This window comes from Eleutherodactylus coqui, chromosome 7 (assembly GCF_035609145.1).
Source record: "Eleutherodactylus coqui strain aEleCoq1 chromosome 7, aEleCoq1.hap1, whole genome shotgun sequence".
Classification (NCBI taxonomy): Eukaryota; Metazoa; Chordata; class Amphibia; order Anura; family Eleutherodactylidae; genus Eleutherodactylus; species Eleutherodactylus coqui.
The window spans coordinates 113,278,171-113,295,825 of NC_089843.1; the positions used below are offsets into that span (position 1 = coordinate 113,278,171).

Genomic DNA, 17,655 nt, shown 5'->3' on the forward strand with positions numbered 1-17,655 from the left:
CTAAGGGCTCTGGGTACGTGTGTGCTGCGTGGAGAACGTAAAAAAATCAGATGCAACCAGCTACGGTTGAGTGCAGCCTTGCGCCAATTTCTTTCCTGCCTGGGAAATACCTGCTCTGCCACAGTTAATAACTCTGCAACAGTAAAGTTCTGTGACACTTTTGCAGGGCCGCAACACAGTGTCAGTTATTAAACTTATTATTCAGTGAATAGACGCAGTGGGCCGATCCTTTTAAACAAAAGGGAAAAAAGTATATTTGCCCTGCCTCTGTCAGTCCTAAGGGCTCTGGGTACGTGTGTGCTGCGTGGAGAATGTAAAAAAATCAGACGCAACCAGCTACGGTTGAGTGCAGCCTTGCGCCAATTTCTTTCCTGCCTGGGAAATACCTGCTCTGCCACAGTTAATAACTCTGCAACAGTAAAGTTCTGTGACACTTTTGCAGGGCCGCAACACAGTGTCAGTTATTAAACTTATTATTCAGTGAATAGACGCAGTGGGCCGATCCTTTTAAACAAAAGGGAAAAAAGTATATTTGCCCTGCCTCTGTCAGTCCTAAGGGCTCTGGGTACGTGTGTGCTGCGTGGAGAACGTAAAAAAATCAGACGCAACCAGCTACGGTTGAGTGCAGCCTTGCGCCAATTTCTTTCCTGCCTGGGAAATACCTGCTCTGCCACAGTTAATAACTCTGCAACATTAAAGTTCTGTGACACTTTTGCAGGGCCGCAACACAGTGTTAGTTATTAAACTTATTATTCAGTGAATAGACGCAGTGGGCCTATCCTTTTAAACAAAAGGGAAAAAAGTATATTTGCCCTGCCTCTGTCAGTCCTAAGGGCTCTGGGTACGTGTGTGCTGCGTGGAGAACGTAAAAAAATCAGACGCAACCAGCTACGGTTGAGTGCAGCCTTGCGCCAATTTCTTTCCTGCCTGGGAAATACCACAGTTAATAACTCTGCAACAGTAAAGTTCTGTGACACTTTTGCAGGGCCGCAACACAGTGTCAGTTATTAAACTTATTATTCAGTGAATAGACGCAGTGGGCCTATCCTTTTAAACAAAAGGGAAAAAAGTATATTTGCCCTGCCTCTGTCAGTCCTAAGGGCTCTGGGTACGTGTGTGCTGCGTGGAGAACGTAAAAAAATCAGACGCAACCAGCTACGGTTGAGTGCAGCCTTGCGCCAATTTCTTTCCTGCCTGGGAAATACCACAGTTAATAACTCTGCAACAGTAAAGTTCTGTGACACTTTTGCAGGGCCGCAACACAGTGTCAGTTATTAAACTTATTATTCAGTGAATAGACGCAGTGGGCCGATCCTTTTAAACAAAAGGGAAAAAAGTATATTTGCCCTGCCTCTGTCAGTCCTAAGGGCTCTGGGTACGTGTGTGCTGCGTGGAGAACGTAAAAAAATCAGACGCAACCAGCTACGGTTGAGTGCAGCCTTGCGTCAATTTCTTTCCTGCCTGGGAAATCAAATCACTGGTAATACAGCATGCTGAGGGGTAGGGGTAGGCCTAGAGGACGTGGACGCGGCCGAGGACGCGGAGGGCCAAGTGAGGGTGTGGGCACAGGCCGAGCTCCTGATCCAGGTGTGTCGCAGCCGACTGCTGCGCGATTAGGAGAGAGGCACGTTTCTGGCGTCCCCACATTCATCGCCCAATTAATGGGTCCACGCGGGAGACCTTTATTAGAAAATGAGCAGTGTGAGCAGGTCCTGTCCTGGATGGCAGAAAGTGCTTCGAGCAACCTATCGTCCAGCCACAGTTCTGCGCCGTCCACTGCTGCAAATCCGAATCCTCTGTCTGCTGCTCCTCCTTCCTCCCAGCCTCCTCACTCCACTACAATGACACATGCTCAGGAGCGGGAACACTCCCAGGAACTGTTCTCGGGCCCCTGCTCAGATTGGGCAGCAGTGGTTCCTCTCCCACCAGATGAGTTTATCGTCACTGATGCACAACCATTGGAAAGTTCCCGGGGTCCGGGGGATGAGGCTGGGGACTTCCGACAACTGTCTCAAGACCTTTCAGTGGGTGAGGAGGACGATGACGATGAGACACAGTTGTCTTGCAGTGAGGTAGTAGTAAGGGCAGTAAGTCCGAGGGAGGAGCGCACAGAGGATTCGGAGGAAGAGCAGCAGGACGATGAGGTGACTGACCCCACCTTGTGTGCAACGCCTACACAGGACAGGTCTTCAGAGGGGGAGGCACGGGCAGCAGCAGGGCAGGTTGCAAGAGGCAGTGCGGTGGCCAGGGGTAGAGGCAGGGCCAGACCGAATAATCCACCAAGTGTTTCCCAAAGCGCACCCTTGCGCCATGCCACCCTGCAGAGGCCGAGGTGCTCTAAGGTCTGGCAGTTTTTCACCGAGACGCCTGACGACCGACGAACAGTGGTGTGCAACCTTTGTCGCGCCAAGATCAGCCGGGGAGCCACCACCAACAGCCTGACCACCACCAGCATGCGCAGACATATGATGGCTAAGCACCCCACAAGGTGGGACGAAGGCCGTTCACCGCCTCCGGTTTGCACCGCTGCCTCTCCCCCTGTGCCCCAACCTGCCACTGAGATCCAACCCCCCTCTAAGGACACAGGCACGACCGTCTCATGGCCTGCACCCACACCCTCACCTCCGCTGTCCTCGGCCCCATCCAGCAATGTCTCGCACCGCACAGTCCAGCCGTCGCTAGCGCAAGTGTTGGAGCGCAAGCGCAAGTACGCCGCCACGCACCCGCACGCTCAATCGTTAACCGTCCACATAGCCAAATTTATCAGCCTTGAGATGCTGCCGTATAGGGTTGTGGAAACGGAGGCTTTCAAAGCTATGATGGCGGCGGCGGCCCCGCGCTACTCAGTTCCCAGTCGCCACTACTTTTCCCGATGTGCCGTCCCAGCCCTGCACGACCACGTCTCCCGCAACATTGTACGCGCCCTCACCAATGCGGTTAGTGGCAAGGTCCACTTAACTACGGACACGTGGACAAGCACAGGCGGGCAGGGCCACTACATCTCCCTGACGGCACATTGGGTGAATTTAGTGGAGGCTGGGACAGAGTCAGAGCCTGGGACCGCTCACATCCTACCCACCCCCAGAATTGTGGGCCCCAGCTCGGTGGTGGTATGTTCGGCGGTGTATGCTTCTTCCACTAAAGCACCCTCCTCCTCCTCCTCCTCAACCTCTGTCTCGCAATCTAGATGTGTCAGCAGCAGCAGGACGTCGCCAGCAGTCGGTGTCGCGCGGCGTGGCAGCACAGCGGTGGGCAAGCGTCAGCAGGCCGTGCTGAAACTACTCAGCTTAGGAGATAGGAGGCACACGGCCCACAAACTGCTGCAGGGTCTGACAGAGCAGACCGACCGTTGGCTTGCGCCGCTGAGCCTCCAACCGGGCATGGTCGTGTGTGACAACGGCCGTAACCTGGTGGCGGCTCTGCAGCTCGGCAGCCTCACGCACGTGCCATGCCTGGCCCACGTCTTTAATTTGGTGGTTCAGCGCTTTCTGAAAAGCTACCCACGCTTGTCAGACCTGCTCGTAAAGGTGCGCCGGCTCTGCGCACATTTCCGCAAGTCCCACACGGACGCTGCCACCCTGCGCACCCTGCAACATCGGTTTAATCTGCCAGTGCACCGACTGCTGTGTGACGTGCCCACACGGTGGAACTCTACGCTCCACATGTTGGCTAGGCTCTTTGAGCAGCGTAGAGCTATAATGGAATACCAACTCCAACATGGGCGGCGCAGTGGGAGTCAGCCTCCTCAATTCTTTTCAGAAGAGTGGGCCTGGTTGGCAGACATCTGCCAGGTCCTTCGAAACTTTGAGCAGTCTACCCAGGTGGTGAGCGGCGATGCTGCAATCATTAGCGTCACCATTCCTCTGCTATGCATCTTGAGAACTTCCCTGCAAACCATAAAGGCAGCCGCTTTGCGCTCGGAAACAGAGCCGGGGGAAGACAGTATGTCGCTGGATAGTCAGAGCACCCTCCTGTCTATATCTCAGCGCGTTCAGGAGGAGGAGGAGGAGCATGAGGAGGATGAGGAGGAGGGGGAAGAGACAGCTTGGCCCACTGCTGACGGTACCCATGCTGCTTGCCTGTCATCATTTCAGCGTGTATGGCCTGAGGAGGAGGAGGAGGAGGAGGAGGATCCTGAAAGTGATCTTCCTAGTGCGGACAGCCATGTGTTGCGTACAGGTACCCTGGCACACATGGCTGACTTCATGTTAGGATGCCTTTCTCGTGACCCTCGCATTCAACGCATTCTGGCCACTACGGATTACTGGGTGTACACACTGCTCGACCCACGCTATAAGGAGAACCTTCCCAGTCTCATTCCCGAAGAGGAAAGGGGTTCGAGAGTGTTGCTATACCACAGGACCCTGGCGGACAAGCTGATGGTAAAATTCCCATCCGACAGCGGTAGTGGCAGAAGGCGCAGTTCCGAGGGCCAGGTAGCAGGGGAGGTGCGTAGATCGAGCAGCATGTACAGCCCAGGCAGTGCAACAGTCTTTAAGGGCCTGGACAGCTTTATGGCTCCCCAGCAAGACTGTGTCACCGCTCCCCAGTCAAGGCTGAGTCGGCGGGAGCACTGTAAAAGGATGGTGAGGGAGTACGTAGCCGATCGCACGACCATCCTCCGTGACGCCTCTGCCCCCTACAACTACTGGGTGTCGAAGCTGGACACGTGGCCTGAACTAGCGCTGTATGCCCTGGAGGTGCTTGCTTGTCCTGCGGCTAGCGTCTTGTCGGAAAGGGTGTTTAGTGCGGCTGGGGGAATCATCACAGATAAGCGTACCCGCCTGTCAACCGACAGTGCCGACAGGCTAACACTCATCAAGATGAACAAAGCCTGGATTTCCCCAGACTTCTCTTCTCCACCAGCGGACAGCAGCGATACGTAAGCAATACGTAGGCTGCACCCGCGGATGGAAGCTACGTTCTCTCTCACCATCCAAAACGGGGACATTTCTGCTTCATCAATCTGTGTCTAATATTCCTCCTCCTCCTCCTGCTCCTCCTCCTGAAACCTCACGTAATCACGCTGAACGGGCAATTTTTCTTAGGGCCACAAGGCTCACTCATATAATTTTTCTAAACAATTTTTATATGTTTCAATGCTCTTAAAAGCGTTGAAACTTTAACTTGAACCAATTTTTCGTTAAACTGGGCTGCCTCCAGGCCTAGTTACCACTTAAGCCACATTAACCAAAGCGATTAATGGGTTTCACCTGCCCTCTTGGTTGGCCATGGCCAATTTTTTGGATGTACATTAGTACTGTTGATACAGCAATTTTTGTGGGCCCTCGCCTACAGTGTAATCAAATGATTTTTTAGCCCACCTGCATTACAGCTGACGTTACATCCGCTGTGTTGGGCAATGCAATGGGATATTTTTATGTACCGCCGGTGGCTTCCAGGGAGCCACCCATGCTGTAGGTGCACACGGAGTGTAACCTACATGTGTCCACTTGTAAAGAACCCCAGTCTGACTGGGGCATGCAGTGTGGGCCGAAGCCCACCTGCATTAAGCACGACATTACTACCTCAGCTGTGTTGGGCAATGCAATGGGATATTTCTATGTACCGCCGGTGGCTTCCTGGCACCCACCCATGCTGTGGGTCCACAGGGAATTATAAATGCATCTGTTTCCACTTGTAAAGAACCCCAGTCTGACTGGGGCATGCAGTGTGGGCCGAAGCCCACCTGCATTAAGCACGAGATTACTACCTCAGCTGTGTTGGGCAATGCAATGGTATATTTTTTTGTGTATCGCCGGTGGGTTCCAGGGAGCCACCCATGCTGTAGGTGCACACGGAGTTTAACCTACATGTGTCCACTTGTAAAGAACCCCAGTCTGACTGGGGCATGCAGTGTGGGCCGAAGCCCACCTGCATTAAGCACGACATTACTACCTCAGCTGTGTTGGGCAATGCAATGGGATATTTCTATGTACCGCCGGTGGCTTCCTGGCACCCACCCATGCTGTGGGTCCACAGGGAATTATAAATGCATCTGTTTCCACTTGTAAAGAACCCCAGTCTGACTGGGGCATGCAGTGTGGGCCGAAGCCCACCTGCATTAAGCACGACATTACTACCTCAGCTGTGTTGGGCAATGCAATGGTATATTTTTTTGTGTATCGCCGGTGGGTTCCAGGGAGCCACCCATGCTGTAGGTGCACACGGAGTTTAACCTACATGTGTCCACTTGTAAAGAACCCCAGTCTGACTGGGGCATGCAGTGTGGGCCGAAGCCCACCTGCATTAAGCACGACATTACTACCTCAGCTGTGTTGGGCAATGCAATGGGATATTTCTATGTACCGCCGGTGGCTTCCTGGCACCCACCCATGCTGTGGGTCCACAGGGAATTATAAATGCATCTGTTTCCACTTGTATAGAACCCCAGTCTGACTGGGGCATGCAGTGTGGGCCGAAGCCCACCTGCATTAAGCACGACATTACTACCTCAGCTGTGTTGGGCAATGCAATGGGATATTTTTGTGTATCGCCGGTGGGTTCCAGGGAGCCACCCATGCTGTCGGTCGACAGGGACTTCACAATAGGGAGTTGTACCTGCCTGTGTCTATGAATTAAAAAGCCCGGTCTGACTGGGGCATGCAGAGACACCTTGATAGAATGAATAGTGTGTGGCACATAGGTTCCCCATTGCTATGCCCACGTGTGCAGCTCCTGATGGCGATGGCACAGGATTCTATTTCTCATTGCTTCTGTACAGCATTGTGGGCTATCGCCCCGCCCCTTTTAAAGAGGGTCGCTGCCTAGCCATGCCAACCTCTGCAGTGTGTGCCTGCGGTTCCTCCTCATGGCAGACGCACTTCTAAATAGACATGAGGGTGGTGTGGCATGAGGGCAGCTGAAGGCTGCGCAGGGACAGTTTGGTGTGCGCTGTGGGGGGGAGGGGGGGCGGTTGGGCAGCATGTAAGCCAGGAGAAGTGGCAGTGGAGTGTCATGCAGGCAGTGATTGTGCTTTGTTGGAGGTAGTGTGGTGCTTAGCTAAGGTATGCCATGCTAATGAGGGCTTTTCAGAAGTAAAAGTTTTTTGGAGGGGGGGGGGCCCACTCTTGCCGCTATTGTGGCTTAATAGTGGGACCTGGGAACTTGAGATGCAGCCCAACATGTAGCCCCACGCCTGCCCTATCCGTTGCTGTGTCGTTCCCATCACTTTCTTGAATTGCCCAGATTTTCACACAAGGAAACCTTAGCGAGCATCGGCGAAATACAAAAATGCTCGGGTCGCCCATTGACTTCAATGGGGTTCGTTACTCGAAACGAACCCTCGAGCATCGCGAAAAGTTTGTCCCGAGTAACGAGCACCCGAGCATTTTGGTGCTCGCTCATCTCTAATAACTATACATACATTTTGAAAGGTGTATTATGTATTCATAATATAATGTGCAATTGTTTTCTGAAGTGGAAATCAGAGGAAATTATGTGGATTAAATACAGTATTTCCCTGAAAATTAGACCCTGTCTTATATCAATTTTTGTCCCAAAAGAGGCACAGGGTCGTATTTTCAGAGGATGTCTTATACTCACCTAGCAGGCGCTGTCTGGGTCCTTCCCACTGCTACACACAGCTACACTAAACATTATCTGATACGAAATAAACCCGAAGATCTGAGCTCACCAAATCATTAATACTGAACTTTAGCATACTAGGGGACTTCAATAAAGATTCCACAGCACAGTATGGCCAGTACACACACAGAATAATCGGCACCCTTAGAATCAAGGTTCATATACAACTGATGGGCTCAACCTAGTCAGCCTAACAGTGCTGGCACCAAAGGGAAATGTGACTTTCTTTGTGTCCTGGGCTGACTGAAATCACATGGTCTAGGGTACAGTGCTGAGATCACCCTGGAGTAGCCCAGAACCTGGAAGTCACGGCTTTGTCTGTGCCATGATATTTATTAAAAATCCTTTGTTTAATACCATGTTCACTTTTCTGGTATGGAAAGACATCAATGTGCTCACTTATCTCCCTTCATCATTTAAAAGTAAATGATGTGGTTATCATGTATGCCCACTGCCACTCCATTCACATGGGGGCACTTGGGGTGCGCCATTCTCATGATCGCCAGGAGTCTCAGTGATTGGACACCCAGCAACAAGACATTTTTTCTGTGAATGTCTTTAGTGGGAAAACCCTTTGAAAGTATGCTTACCACCATTTCTCATTTGTCTGATACATTCCTGATGGACTGATAAATATTTTGATTACTATTGAAGGTCATCATTCATAAACTAATGAGGTCTACAGTAAATCAAGCATGCCTGTACAGAGGAGAGGGATAGAGGAGAAGGAGGCTTCTCTTATCGTAATTGACTCTCAGTGATAGCTGAGATATGAGGGGATTCTCTGGGTGACCTGGGAACAGAAAAATTGGCCCACAAAGTATAACAACATGGTTGACAGTAAGTAGCCATCAGGTTCCTTTGATGTGTCCTGATAAATTTGTAAAACAGAGTGCCAACTTGCATTTATACAATATTTAACAATACAGTATGTTTTCTGTCATTTTTATCACTCTTGAGATTGCTTGTCTTTCCTCTTGTCCCCTCTGATGATGAATAGCAGAAGACTGTCCACACAAGGGGATATAAGGGCGATAACTGGTTGTAAAACATTCGATCTACAAAGAAGCAAACTCTCACTGGTCATGCAATCTTTGTATACGTTTACACTGGACAGTGATTGGGAACATTTGCTCGGTATAATACTTTTTTACACCACAGTTGCTTAAAACATTGCTATGACTCTATCATTAGCAGTTTAGCTTACAGGAAAGAAAGAGGGCAGACAGTTCAATATGAGGATCCAGGAGCATAGACATAGTATCATCTTTGGCTGGGGATACACATTCATTCAGTTGGTGTATAGGCTACGTTTAAGTTGAGGTTCTTTATTCTAAGTCCCATTGAAGTGAAGGCAAGTCGAAAGTCAAAAGGGCATGGTCTGCCGAAGAGCTCCGCAGTCCCTCACTTCTAGTGATTGGTGAGAGTCACAGGGGACAGCCTGCACCGATGACATCTTCTGACACATCTGAGTGCTGTTTTAGAAGATACTTAAAAATGAATAACTTATGTCATAGCTATAATTCTTGAAAAGTTAGTTCTAGGACATACTGTAGTCATTCACAGCTGCCAACTCTGGGGTCATATAGTTTGCTGACTTGTGGAATTCTATTGCTGCTTTGAGCAAGGTTCTATTGTGCCTAGAAGTATTTTAATGATTACCGTACCTGAAGCAACTACTACAAGGTGATACATGTTTGCATTTAAATTCCTAGCATTCTGATTATAGCAATATTCTCTCTCCACAAATATTTGTGTAATAACACAAAGCAGCATAAATTCTTTAGATATCCATGGACTGTCGAAAGCGAAGTACTTGTTGCACCTATATTGATCTTACATGCATTAAAAATAATGCATGTGATATCAGCCCTATTTATTTGCTTTATTTGTCTTTTTTGTCCTCTGAAATGGAAAAGGGTTTGAAAAATTGCATTGAAGGGAACACAACTTGTGCCAAATTTATTATTGCCATGCGCCACTTTGTTAAGTCTTATTATTAACAACGTACTAAGAAACATAATATGACTTTCCCACTACATTATAGGACCTCAGCTAAGCTGCTAGCAGTGTGTCTAACTAACTAGGCTATCAAGTATTTCCATTGATAACTAGCTAGATAGCTAAAGTAATGTATTTACACAAGTTTTGTTATATAGATTATATCAAACGGTTAAATGGTGTTTAATGATGGACATACATGATTCATACATGTCAAGTGACAGTGCTTACTCTTACCCCCAATGCTGGATTTGTGCTTCAAATACCCCTATCTTGGCAGAGAGTTATAAATTTATTTGCACTTTTTTTGTTGGCCTCATTGTTATCTCTATGTTTTACATTCTTTAAGTACTTTGTGGTATTTTGTGCCTTTTGGTTTGTGTACATATAGCTAATTTTTCTTGCAAAGTATAATGCATATTGCTGGTAACTTATAAAGCAAAGTTGGGGGTTTATGGCTGATTTGCACTCATTACATTTTTATGGTTTGGGGATGAAGGCCTAGAATGGGAATCAGAATTCAGCCCTAGCACTAGACCTAGTATATTGACATTCGTCTAGGCAAAGCAATCTCTGGGCCTTTAGGTGCCAATTATGCAAATTAATTTTTTTTTCTTGCTTCAGTTGCTATCACTTTTGCTCAGTGTGCCTATATAGGACTGATATAAGTAGTCAGTTGTTTGCATACACAGCAGGAGATCTCTCAAGGCACTGAAGAAGATACTGCATTTAAAGATTCACGGCCCCTAAGAAGTTTCTTAGATTGTTAGAAACACCTTCTAATAAATACACCTAAACTAAGAGAAACATTTTCTGATAATAGCCTAAACTGACAGCTCTGTCAGCCAAGAATCTAACAAAATAGTGTTTGCTAATACAAGCGTATTCTTATCTAGACATACAATAATAAGGAGACATTACCCATCCATAACTGCTGGTAGCTTTTATTACATAGAATCATTTGCATCATGTTTTTGTGCTCCCCTGTTCTTCTTTGACATGCTTCCCAGAGAACCTAGAACATGACAGGAGATATTATTAACTTTATACTATTTAGAAAGTCTTTAACCCTTTCCAATCCAATCCTGATTTTCCTAGGGGGCTTACTCTTTTTCTGCCGTTATATAACGACGCTATATGCTGGCTAAAGCCAGTACTGCATGAGGTGACACGTTGGATAGTCTGCGACAGCAGAGAGGCTGGCAATATACAGTAAGAGAACCCTGACGGATGTCTTCCAACATCGGAGCTGTACAGCCTTAAATCATAATGTCTTCAGAGGTCAGACAGTGGATTGGAAAGTGTTAAACAGTAGCACATTAATGCATTTTATATATTTGTAAAATGGTCTTCTCGAGGGGTGACCCTCTCAGGTTAATAATCGTACTTAGTATACAGTAAAGCCTCTCAAAAAAGTCAACACCTCTAGTCTTAATTTTTCACTGAAATTCTGAGTGGCCATCTAAAGAATATTTCACGGTATAAAGCCATAGATAAATCTACCATAAATAATCTGGTCTACCTCAAGGGTGGCCAACTCATTAAAAAGGTCTTTGGAAGTGGCTTCATTGTATATGTTTCCTTGTAGAAAAAGACCTCCATGCTGAGCATTTTCATGTTGAAATTTACTGTATTTTAGATATGCCATTTCTTGGAGGATCTCAGTGTATTGTTTTGAGACACGTGCCACGAACTAGCTGATGTCACCAGGTGACTGCTGCTGCCAATGAAGGCTGCAATGTCACTGCCCGTTCTTTTAGCATTGGCGCTCACATCCTCAGCACCATGATGGCGAGAGTTCAAGAACATGACACTGCAGCCTCTCATTGGCTGCAGCACTCATGTGATTTCCTGTGGAATCAGCTGTCACAACAGAAGCTGGGCTGCAGTGAGCTGTAGCACTGGATCCCAGTGGCCACAGAGAGGTAAGTATTATTTTCACTCTGGAGGTGCTTTTGAAAAGGGGCTCTCCAGTAAGCGGACAACTCCTTTAATGTAGAAGTAAATATGCGTATTTAAAAATGTTTAAATAGTTAAAGACTGAATCAGAAAATAAGGAAAGAATTGAATAAGTGGCTCTTCACATACCATGGCATCCTGAGCTGCCATGCCAGGATCTGCATATCCTTCCTCTCTTACTCCCTGTAATACAATGATAATATAAATGTATCAATATGCCTTTTATAGAGTTTATTAACATTGTTTTTAATGGATACATCAAGTGATGAAAATTGATTTTTAACTTGTGTGTTATCACAGTACACAAGTACCCATGGCAAGACATGATAAACCTGGGGAGGCATTATCATGACCAGGTTGAGGTAGAAGGATCGGAGCCAGTATGGGCATGTGATAAGTGAATGACTCATGATGGTGCCTATTCTATACGTTACTGGCAGGGCCCAGGTCTCTAATTGAAATTAGATGTGACCATGACTTTCCTCCTGCAGAAGTTACCTTGTAATCTTTTTCTTACTGGTGGTTCAGTACTGTAATTTGTATTTTATAATCATTCTGCGCTTGCTGTAAGAGAAATGAGCTCTCCATATACTAACTTCCTGGTGAGCCTGTGCTCTGCTTGTGCTTATATACAGGAGCCAACCAGAGAAGGCAGAGCTGCAGGAGGAGGGAGCAGCAGCCTGGACCAATGAAGAGATGGGTGTTTCTCAGACTACCTCAGACTTCCTATAAAAACTGTAGTTAAGCTTTAGTCACAGATCTTAGCTCTATTCTAATGGAGCTGAGCTAAAAAAGAGCCAAAGAGCAAAATCTGAGGGACATACAGCATTGATGCCCATGTGTGACCACCACTCCTTTCACTTCTTTGGAACTAAGGGAGATAGCTGAGTGTAACACTTGACTATCTCCATATACAGGGTATGGTCATGCATATGCACCACTGCTGCATTCACTAGGGGGACTTGGGCATGCCATTCTTGTGATCACTGGGCGTCCCAGCAGTTGTACCCCAAGTGACCATATATGTATCATCTATTCTTTTGATGAGATAAACCATTTAATAATTTCTCATGGGATTTTAAGCTTTGTGGGCTTACTATTTCCCCCAGAAAAGTACTAATAAGTTAATATCTTGATAATGGTTCATGGGTTTTTGCCCATGATCAAGTGCTATTTAAGATGCCCTTATACGTATGTGCAGGTTTTGATCAGGTTTTGTACAGGTTTCCTGATGAGTTTTTGAAGCTAAAGTCAAGCACGAATCATGAAAGGAGAAAAATTAGGACTGATACAATTTCTCAGTTTTTAAATCTACTCCGGGTTTTGGCTTCAGAAACTGCATCAAAAAACTTGATCAAAACCTGCATGCTTATGGGCCACCTTATAGTTACCTCATCAAAGACAACTACAGTCACAGCAAAACATCCAATTAATTCAGTGTGTATTAGTTCAAGGGGTTTAGAAAAAGAATATGCTTGAATCTCAAAGAGTGAGCATCTATTTCATCCATCTTTTACCGTCTTGCTGCTGTTTAAGACATGCTTAATGGCTGATATTTTCTGTGATGCCTTTTTGTAAACACCTATTTAAAATTTCCCTTGTAATTTTTATTAAAATACATTTTTTTAAAATATTCAATAGTGTTTTATTATTTCAGTTTCTTTTTTTGTCTTTGTTCTGCTTATCTATCTACAATAGAATACAGTACCTGGGCTAGGTTTAGTAAAGCATCTCTAAAGTGCCCTGAGGTTTCAGAATAAATGTCTTGATCCAGATTGCAGCCATATTCTACAAGGGAAACAAATGTTTGCATATTATTTTAAATGTCATGCCTTTGTTCTATGAAACATCCATTCTGTGTAATCAAACATCTGAAGTGCTGAGCACGTCACCAGGAACGTACCTATGAAGATCAGTTTCAGGCAGAAATTCAAGAAATATCTAAAACTCAAAAAATTGTACTAAAAAGTAACGCAAACCAAAATAGAAGTAACTTGCCTATGTAAAAAAAAGGTTTATTGCACCCTGGTGGCCAATCTAGTGAACTACACTAACTGCAATATGTCGTATGTCAACAGACCAATGAAAAACCATCAAATTCTCTCTCTTTATATAGGACGAATCAAGATGATGGGGGCAAAATGGGAATGTTTTTGTCTCTCCTGTAAAGTTTGATGCATTTGACATACAACATGTTGCAGTTACTACAATGGTCATTAATCTTTCTCTTTTTAGGCCTTTGATGCCCAAATATAGCATTTCTAGTGCATATATACATTCGCTTAGCTGCACAAAGGCTCCTTAGACATGCCAAATTAAAAAAAAGATCAAACTAGCAAAAATATACAAACCCCATTTGAAGGGCTCGGGGAAAGAATCAATGTCCACCTATACTGAAAATTGATTATTTTAAAGGGAACCTGTCATGTCCCCATAGCACCATAAATTAAGTTATAATGCTATCAGGGGATATGATAGGCAGATGGGTGATGTATTTTTATACTTACCAGCTTCCAGAATGCAGCACTGACTTCTGATGAAGATCGTCTGACTCTTTTCAGGTTTCAGGAATCTGAAAAGAGTCAGGTTTTCATGCACTGCAAGATCTTCACCGGGGACAGAGCTGGATCGGAGAAGCGGGTGAGTATAAAAAAATGCATTACCCGGTTCCCTGTCACATTCACCTAACAGTACTATAAGGGCTCATTAACATGAGTGCTGTCTGCGCGCAGTATAGGTGAGCACAGAAAGCACTTCTATAGGAACTAATGGTTTCCCATAGAAGCGTTCACATGCAGGAATTTTAGAGGCGCAAAATACTCGCACCTGCCAAAGATAGGACATGCATGGCTACAATGCCCGTATCTAAGGTCTGTGGTGCGAGAAAAGATAGGACCTGACCTATCTTTGGTGCGAGCTGTGCCGGAGTTTCCATTGACTCCTATTAGAGCGGGAATTTATGGAAACTCCTGTGCAGGAAAAGAAGATATCTGCTGACCGAGGGAATACCCTGCTGCTTACATCAGTGCATTTAAAACTTGCTGCCCAGAAGCACATTTTAAATGTCCCACTGTAAACTCCTGCTAGTCCCCACGGGGGTTAGGGGGCTCCCTGAGGTTTCCCTTAATTCCCGCAGGGACTAACTGGAATTTACAATGGGACATTTAAAATATACTTATGGGCAGCTCGTTTTAAATGTAAGCAGCGGGGTATTCCTCCAGCCCCACTGTAGAGCAATTCCCCAGCAATGAGGGGCAGTAGGGGACTCCCTCAGCCTCTCTCCTAGCTAGCCCCACCCCTCTATATTTGCTATGGGGAACACCTGTGAGAAGCCCTATAGCCCTGCCACTCTCTTTAGCACCAGCCCATCTCTCTGCGCTATGGGGATATCCCTTGGTGATCCACAGAGCGGGAAGAGAGATAATGGGGCTATGGGTTAATCCCCCATAGCATTAAGAGAGAGATCAGAGCTATGGGGGAATAACCCATAGCAGCGAGAGACAGAGCAGGGCTACGGGTTAATCCCACATAGCAGAGAGAGACACAGCAGGGCTATAGGTTAATCCCCCATAACCCAGCTCTCTCCCTGCTGTGGGAAAATCCCCAAGCCCTGCGGGGCTTCTTTTCTCTCTCCTCCTAGAGCAGCTGCACTTCTCCAAGCACACTTGCTCCAGTGAACGGGTGATTTTCATGCACATGAAACATTTCTAAATCTGAAAAGTTTTTTGTAAGTTGTATAATAAAAAGAAACTGTTTAGAGCCTGCAAATCATTGCATTTTTCCACATGTAAATTCAATTCAATGTTCCAACAGGGAATTAAGTTTTGTGAGTTTTAACAATGTCCAAGGTCGAGCAACTACACAGAGCTCACACGTTTTTCTTGCCCATGTAAATAAGCCCTCAGGTCTGTTCACACTGTTCACTTTTCACATCCGTTTTCATTGTATGTATTGACAAAAACATTGAGAAACTGAATTGATTATCCATGAATTTGACAAATCCGACCACATCTGCTGTTCATTCTTTGATAAATTGTGCAAAAATAATGAGTTTGTTTCCACTGTGAATGCTACAATGTAGACAAGGCAACTGTTTTTTAATTAGGTTAGACTATTGTGACTAAAGAAATACTCACGCATTAAATAGACTTCCTTCAACTGAAATATATCTGAAGTTGTTCTTGAAGCTAAAATATCAATAAGACAATTTTCATCTGTGCCAGCTCCCTGTAAACAAGTGCGTTGTGTGAAAAAGATGGAACACAATTAAACAAATTAAATAAAACAGCGTATAATACCATGATGTACCTTGTACATATAAACAACCCACATTAATTCAGATGACTAATAAGGGACCTTTCAGTTGCAGATGGGCTTGAAATGTACATTTTAATGAGATGATTTTCCGAGAAAAAGAACGCATATGATTCCATATGACACAATAATATGACCCAATCATTGCTCATAGTCATTCATATGCTGTTCTTCTGCCCTGGTTATGCTAAGACTCACGTAAATGTTTAGTTTGAGTGATGTTTCTTACCTATTAATTCCATTGATTTCAAGGGCCTCTTTGGGAATAAATCTAAAAGTTTATAAAGTTTACTCATTATGCATCCTACTTCCTATATTAGAGACTGCTGCTACAGGCAATTAGTGGGTGAGGATGCAGCAATGTCTACAATTCCTATCCTTCATATCAGATTGAATTTTACATGTAATGGGGGGATTTATTAAGATCTGGGGCAAAGGAAAAATTGAGGAGTTGCCAATCGCAACCAATAAGTTGTTTAGAATAGCGCAAGAAAGAAAAAACTAGGTCCGCGCTCCGTAGGAACATATACTCTCCGCCAGCAATGTTGCAAAGGTGAACTCTTTAATAACCTATGTACAACGCGTTTTGTCCATACCGGACTTTTTCAAGTACATGCACTTGAAAAAGTCCGGTACGGATGAAACGCGCTGTACAGAGGTTATTAAAGAGTTCACCTTTGCAACATTGCTGGCGGAGAGTATATGTTCCTACGGAGCGCGGACCTAGTTTTTTCTTTCTTGCACTATTCGTTTGCGGCTCTCTGGATTGAGGGACGGAAGGTTTCGCTGACTCTCCTGTATGTCTAGCCCAGCGGGATTAGAGGAACCTCTCGAGTTTGTTATTTGGCTTGCGTGGATATGGGGTGTTAGTGGGGATCCTCCCTGGAGGGCTCCACTATGCACCGGGTAAGTTATACCCACATTTAACTTCTTTTGTGTGCTGTGTGATTAAGAATTGATGCAATAGCCTACATTGGACCTGCTTGGAGCGCTGTCCTAATTTTATACTTTGTCTTGTTTAGAATTGCAGGTGTAGAGCTTCCGCTGTACAGCTACCAAATCAGAGTTTGTGGTATGATGTAAACTATCCACCCCTTTCCTTGAAAGGACTGTGTGAGTGGTGCTTCAGGAAAATAGTCCTGTCAGTGTTAGTAAACCTGATTTAAGAGCTGCTGTTTGACAGATTTCACTGCCTGGAGCATTGCCCATATGCAGTTATCAGAATGCAGAGATCACAGCTTACAACACTTCCGAAAATCCTAAACTTAGCACTTACTATTCTAACCACTCAAGGACCTTTTACATGCAAAGATAATCTTTAACCCCTTAGTGACCAAGCTTGTTTGCGCCTTAATGACCAGGCCAAATTTTGCAAATCTGACACGTGTCACTTTAGCATGGAAAAACACCAGAAAGGTTTTGCATATTCAAGGGATTCTGACTTTGTTTTTTCGCCACATGTTGTACTTCATCTAGACGGAAAAAAAGACCGGTAGAGTTCGTGTTTATTTATTAAAAGCGCCAAAATTGGGAAAATTGTGAAAAAATCGTCATTTTTTCACATTTCCAACTGCAATATCTCAAATATGTGCAAACATAATATAGAAATTTTTGCTAAGATATATATTTCCATCCGTTTTCTTTATTTTTGGCGCACATTGGAAAAACTTTTGTTTTTTTTTAACCATTTAGGAGACGTACAAATTTAACATTACTTTTCTGCATTTTGAGGAACACTTTGTTTTCCTACACCAAGCCAAGATTGGAAAGGCTCATAGGAGTCAAAATGATAGA

General features: G+C 45.3%; 1 protein-coding gene across 1 annotated transcript in view; it reads right to left on the reverse strand.

Annotated features, from left to right (window-relative positions):
- The window catches only part of ANXA10 (annexin A10), a 103,142-nt gene that overhangs the window by 38,176 nt on the left and 47,311 nt on the right, over positions 1 to 17,655 (reverse strand). Inside the window, exons 5-8 of the mRNA XM_066573556.1 lie at positions 15,684 to 15,774; positions 13,256 to 13,335; positions 11,677 to 11,730; positions 10,510 to 10,603 (exon numbers count right to left, since the gene is read on the reverse strand). Of these exons, the coding sequence (XP_066429653.1) occupies positions 10,510 to 10,603; positions 11,677 to 11,730; positions 13,256 to 13,335; positions 15,684 to 15,774 (319 nt within the window). The remainder of the gene's footprint in view (positions 1 to 10,509; positions 10,604 to 11,676; positions 11,731 to 13,255; positions 13,336 to 15,683; positions 15,775 to 17,655) is intronic.